Source organism: Bison bison, unplaced genomic scaffold (assembly GCF_000754665.1).
Source record: "Bison bison bison isolate TAMUID 2011002044 unplaced genomic scaffold, Bison_UMD1.0 scf7180017864244, whole genome shotgun sequence".
Classification (NCBI taxonomy): domain Eukaryota; kingdom Metazoa; phylum Chordata; class Mammalia; order Artiodactyla; family Bovidae; genus Bison; species Bison bison.
Genome location: NW_011494816.1, coordinates 1,740,716 through 1,746,375, shown reverse-complemented (window position 1 = coordinate 1,746,375; position 5,660 = coordinate 1,740,716). Strand labels below are relative to the sequence as shown.

Here is a 5,660-nt window from a genome sequence, read left to right as displayed (position 1 = left end):
TAGGTCCTACCTGAATGGTCTAGTGGTTTTCCCTACTTTCTTTAAGTCTGAATTTGGCAATAAGGAGCTCATGATCTGAGCCACAGTCAGCTCCTGGTCTTGTTTTTGCTGACTGTATAGAGCTTCTCCATCTTTGGCTGCAAAGAATACAATCAATCTGATTTCGGTGTTGACCATCTGGTGATGTCCATGTGTAGAGTCTTCTCTTGTGTTGTTGAAAGAGGGTGTTTGCTTATTAAAAGGTTTTAAATCCTGGTCCCTCCACTAGGGGGCAGCTTCATCAAATCACTAGACTCATCTCAGTCTTCCTAATCTAAAAAGTATAGCTAACAGATCTGCCTTATAGGGTTATAGGGAGGATTAGATTAATTATTGGGGCTTCCCCAGTGGCTCAGTTGGTAAAGAATCCACCTGCCAATGCAGAAAATGTAAATTTGATCCCTGGGTTGGGAAGATCCCCTGGAGGAGGAAAGGGCAACCCACACTGGTACTCTTGAGTGGGAAATCCCATAGACAGAGGAGCCTGGCAGGCTACAGTCCATGGAGTCACAAAGAGTTAGACATGACTTAGCAGCTAAACAACTCTAGTACAGAAGGACTCAGATGGCCTCAGTTTAAAGTTCCATCTGCACCTGCCAGTTGCATGTCCTGGGGCAAGTAACTTAAACTCTGCCTCCGGTTTCTCTTTTATAAAATGAGCATATGACTGCTTCCTGGCCTTTTGGCTAAGATCAAGTATAAAATGAGTATAAGAACAGTTCCTTGCATATTGGGTTGTTTTGAGGATTACATGAGATGATCCAAGTGAAGAACTTTAAATGGTATTTGGCAGCTATTAAACACTGAATGCTGCTGCTGCTGCATCACTTCAGTCATGTCCGACTCTGTGTGACCCCACAGACGGCAGCCCACCAGGCTCCCCTGTCCCTGGGATTCTCCAGGCAAGAACACTGGAGTGGGCTGCCATCGCCTTCTCCGTAAACACTGAATAAATGTCAGCTATTGTGATTATAATGATGAGAAGAGTCAATATATTACTTTCAGATGAGGAAATCCAGGCTTAGGGAAATTAAAATATCTTACCCAAGACCACAGAGCTATTACTACTGGCCAGACCAGGACTCAAACTCAGGCTCCTAAGTCTGAGCTCTTGCTGTGATATCTAGTATATACTGGTATTTAATTTGGCATAAACTTTGGTACTTCTTTTCATATTTCATGGAGTTCCACAAAGCACACCCAGCTCTCCAGTATTTCACAAGCCTGTGAACACACTGCTACAAATCGAGTACCCCTCTAGTGAATCACAAGCATGATCCATTTATAAAATATTACTAGAAATACTACTCGGCTGGCCAAAAAGTTCCTGGCACACAGGAAACTGCAATAAATGCATGCATGAGGTTTTTAAAACTTCAAAGAAAAAAAAAATTTCAAACACAAGTCCAAACCTCAGTTTTGTCAGAGTCATCGTTTCCTAGTAACTCATCATCTTCTTCTCTCCCCAAGCCTCTTAGGGGTCCTGGCTTATGCTTTGGGGTTTCACCAGGATCCTCGATGCTGATTGTGGTGGCATCTGGGTTTGCTGCTAGGGAAGTGGTTGTATCACCAAATTCTGAAATCAATTAGAGCACAAGGGTATCAGAGACCTTACTATTAACTTCAAGTCGATCTGTTACAACCTCAGCTTTGCTATAGACCCTAGCTGAGACAAATGGCAAAAGGCTCTGAAAAAAACTCATAGAAAACAAACTGACACAGAAAAATGATTATAAAGACAACAGAATTTGAAGTCAGACCTGAATTGTAGTCCTGGTTAAATTACTAAGTATTCAAGCCTGAGTAAGTAACTTAACCTTGATAAGGTTCAGTGTTCCCATCTCTTCCATAGGGAGAATAATATATAAGGAATTGGGGGAAAGTTAGGAGTATTACCATAAGTAAAGTCCTCAGGAGAGTGCCTAGCCCATAGCAAGTAACCAACCTAACCCTCTCTTCTTTGATTCAAATTCAAAAAAAATTCAATGGAAGTTATTTTTTTCCAATAAATCCCATGTGATCCCTACAGGAAACATGGAGACAAAAATGAAAGTAGAAACGACAGAATAAAAACCACTCTTGTGTGTGCGTGCTTTGTCGCTTCAGCTGTGCCCGCCTCTGTGCAATGCTATGGACTGCAGCCTGCCAGGCTCCTCTGTCCACAGGGTTCTCCAAGGCAAGAATACTGGAGTGGGTTGCCATGCCTTCCTCCAGGGGATCTTCCTGACCCAGGGATCAAACTCCTGGCGACTCCTGGGTCTTCTGCATTGCAGCCAGATTTTTTTTTGTTACCACTGAGCCACCCAGGAAGCCCCCCAAAATCACTCTTAGTCCCACCCATATAAAACTAACACTATTAACTTTTGGTATACTTCCTTTTCTCTGTACAGTAGATTCGTACCAGTGATGATCATTCATTCAGCAAATATTTACTATATGCCTACAACTGCCAAGTACTGACTTAGGATGTGATAGCATACTATGTAAACAATTTTGTATGCTGCTCCGTCTACTGGGGATTATACAAAAATGACTTTTTCATGTTATATCAGTCTTTACAATGAACATTTATGTGTCTACATAGTAGTCATTGAGCTGGAGGTGGGAAGATTAGGAGAGAGACACCACAAGTTAATACAACTATTCCACTGCTATTGGATATTTAGGTTGCTTCCCACTTTTATTAGAACAAATAACACTGTTAAGAGTATCTGTGCAGACGAAGTTTTAGGGCTTATTGCCTTAGTATGAACACTATCTTAAAGAAATGGGAATACCAAACCACCTTACCTGCCTCCGCTGCCTCCTGTGCAACCTGTATGCAGGTCAAGAAGCAACAGTTAGAATCAGACATGGAACAACAGACTGGTTCCAAATTGGGAAAGGAGTACGCCAAGGCTGTATATTGTCACCCTGCTTATTTAACTTACAGGCAGAGTACATTCACAAGAAATGCTGGGCTGGATGAACCACAAGCTGGAATCAAGATTTCCAGAAGAAATATCAATAATTTCAGATATGCTGATGACACCACCCTTATGGCAGAAAGTGAAGAGGAATTAAAGAGCCACTTGACGAAGGTGAAAGAAGAGAGTGAAAAAGCTGGCTTAAAACTCAACATTCAAAAAACTAAGATCATGGCATCTGGTCCCATCATGTGGCAAACAGATGGGGAAACAATGGAAACAGTGACAGACTTTATTTTCCTGGGCTCCAAAAATCACTGCAGATGGTGACTGCAGCCACAAAATTAAAAGACACTTGCTCCTTGGAAGAAAAGCTATGACAAACCTAGACAGCATATTAAAAAGCAGGGACATTACTTTGTTAACAAAGGTCCATCTAGTCAAGGCCATGGTTTTTCCAGTAGTCATGTACAGATGTGAGAGTTGGACCATAAAGAAGGTTGAAAGCCGCAGATTTGATGCTTTTGAACTGTGGTCCTGGAGAAGACTCTTGAGAGTCCCTTGGACTGCAAGGAGATCAAACCAGTCAATCCTAAAGGAAATTAATCCTGTATATTCATTAGAAGGCTAAACCTGCAGCTCCAATACTTTGGCCACCTGATGCGAAGGGCTGACTCGTTAGAAAAGACCTAGATGCTGGCAAAGACTGAAGGCAGGAGGAGAAGGGGACAACAGAGGATGAGATGGTTGGATGGCATCACCGATTCAATGGTCATGAGTTTGAGCAAGCTCCGGGAGATGATGAAGGACAGGAAAGCCTGGCGTGCTGCAGTCCGTGGGGTCGCAAAGAGTCAGACACGACTGAGTGACTGAACAACAACAATGAACATTATCGGCGTGATCACTAGGTCAAAGGGTACAAACCATTTTTAAGGCTCTTGAGCCATATTGCTAAACCGCTCTCCAAAAGAACCTTGCCCATTCATGTCCACCAGCAATGATCATGACTTCCTATCTCCGGGCATCCTAACAAACTTTATTTAGCCACTCAGGTAAAATTCAGGATAGCTGTGGAATCTGACAGGTCTAAGGAGAAGTCAGGAAGACCCCTGGAGAAGGAAAAGTCAGGAAGACCCCTGGAGAAGGAAATGACAACCCACCCCAGTATTCTTGCCTGAGAAATCCCTTGGACAGAGGAGACTGGCAGGCTACAGTCCGTGGGGTTGCAAAAGAGTCATAAACCTTAGCAACTAAATAGCAACAACAATAAAAGGAAGGGTATCAACAGGGCACCACTCAAACACTGCAAGCATGGCAGTGGGATGGGGTGCTTGTATAACTGAGCCCAATCTTATTGGCTTTCAGCTATGCAAATAGTTTTGTGGAGAGAAATAAAGTGACTGAAATTAATGAGGTGGCTGATATCTAACAATTACTCGAGTTTCGGTCTCCAGTGTTTTGGCCACATGAGGCTCTGAAGTGAGACAGTCCTTTGTGTAAGATAAACTAGCACTCCATGACCTTGGGCAAATTACTCCATATCTCTGAGTCTCGGTTTCTTCAACTATAAAATGTAGATAATACTTATCTCACAGAGATTTTGAGGATGATATGAGATAACAATAAATATTTTCATAGCTATCATTTATTGACTGGGCAGGGCACTGACATTTTAAAAAATGGTTATAACTTTGCCTGAGAGAATCAGACCAAGGAAGATATATTTAAGTCTCATATTTAAAAAGCAGTAGTTTACCAGAGGAACAACATGCCAGAAGGAGGAATGGAGACTGTAACTTTAGAGGTACCAAGTCCAAAGAGGTTCAGGGGAGGGAGATAACTCCTCGAGCTGCCCTATGAGAAGGATGGCCAGGAGCGGTGGGGACAGCATCTGACGCCAAGGGGTATACGATGAGCAAGACTCAGAAGATGGAAAACGTGTCCCGTGTGTGAAGAACAGCAGACGGCCTAGCTCGATTTGAATGTAGGATGTGTGTACCTCGCACACGATGACTGTTCACACATTCTGCTCTGTAGCAGTCATTCTTGTCCATCTCAGCCCCTTGAGGGCAAGACAGGTGTGCTTCTTATTTCTGCCACCAGCACCACCTGCTTCTACGTTTTCTGCTGTGTTTTGCCTCTGCTCCTTTCCTGATATGTCTCCCATCTGCAGGACCCTGACCTCCACTTTTTCATTTAACACCATTCTTCCTCGGAGAAGCTTTCCATGACCCCCACAGCATCTTATGTTCTCTTCCAAACAGCAATTAAGTCCTGTGTGACTTAGTTTCTGCCTCCCCTCAAATCTGACCTTATGACAGCCTCCCCCACCATCTGTGCTCTGGTACATTGGCCTTCTTTTAATTCCTTGGGGAAAAATATGAAACAAACTCCCACTCTTCTCAAGTACTCTGCACATGCTGTTCTTTAAACTTGAACTTTCATGCCCTGTACTCCCAGATAGGATGATCAAGGAAGGCCTCTGGAATGACGTGAGATTTGAGCAGAGCAAGGGAACGAGTCACATGGCTATCTGCGGTAAGAAGGTCCTAACCAGGAAGATGGCACAAAAGCCCTAAGTGTACCTGATGTCTAGGAGGGACAGTGATGAGGCGCATGTGGGGAGGCAGAAAGAAAGGGCTAGAGTAGTACAAAATGAAATTGGAGGCCTGGATCATGAGGGCCTCCTAAGCACAGAAAGGGCTCCGCCTTCCA

At 43.5% G+C, this 5,660-nt stretch overlaps 1 protein-coding gene across 3 annotated transcripts in view; it reads right to left on the bottom strand.

Annotated features, from left to right (window-relative positions):
* YIPF1 (Yip1 domain family, member 1) overlaps positions 1-5,660 on the bottom strand; it is a 37,207-nt gene that overhangs the window by 28,486 nt on the left and 3,061 nt on the right. For all 3 annotated transcript variants that reach the window (XM_010847151.1, XM_010847150.1, XM_010847152.1), the window contains exon 3: positions 1,452-1,615. In XM_010847151.1, coding sequence (XP_010845453.1) covers positions 1,452-1,615 — 164 coding nt within the window. The remainder of the gene's footprint in view (positions 1-1,451; positions 1,616-5,660) is intronic.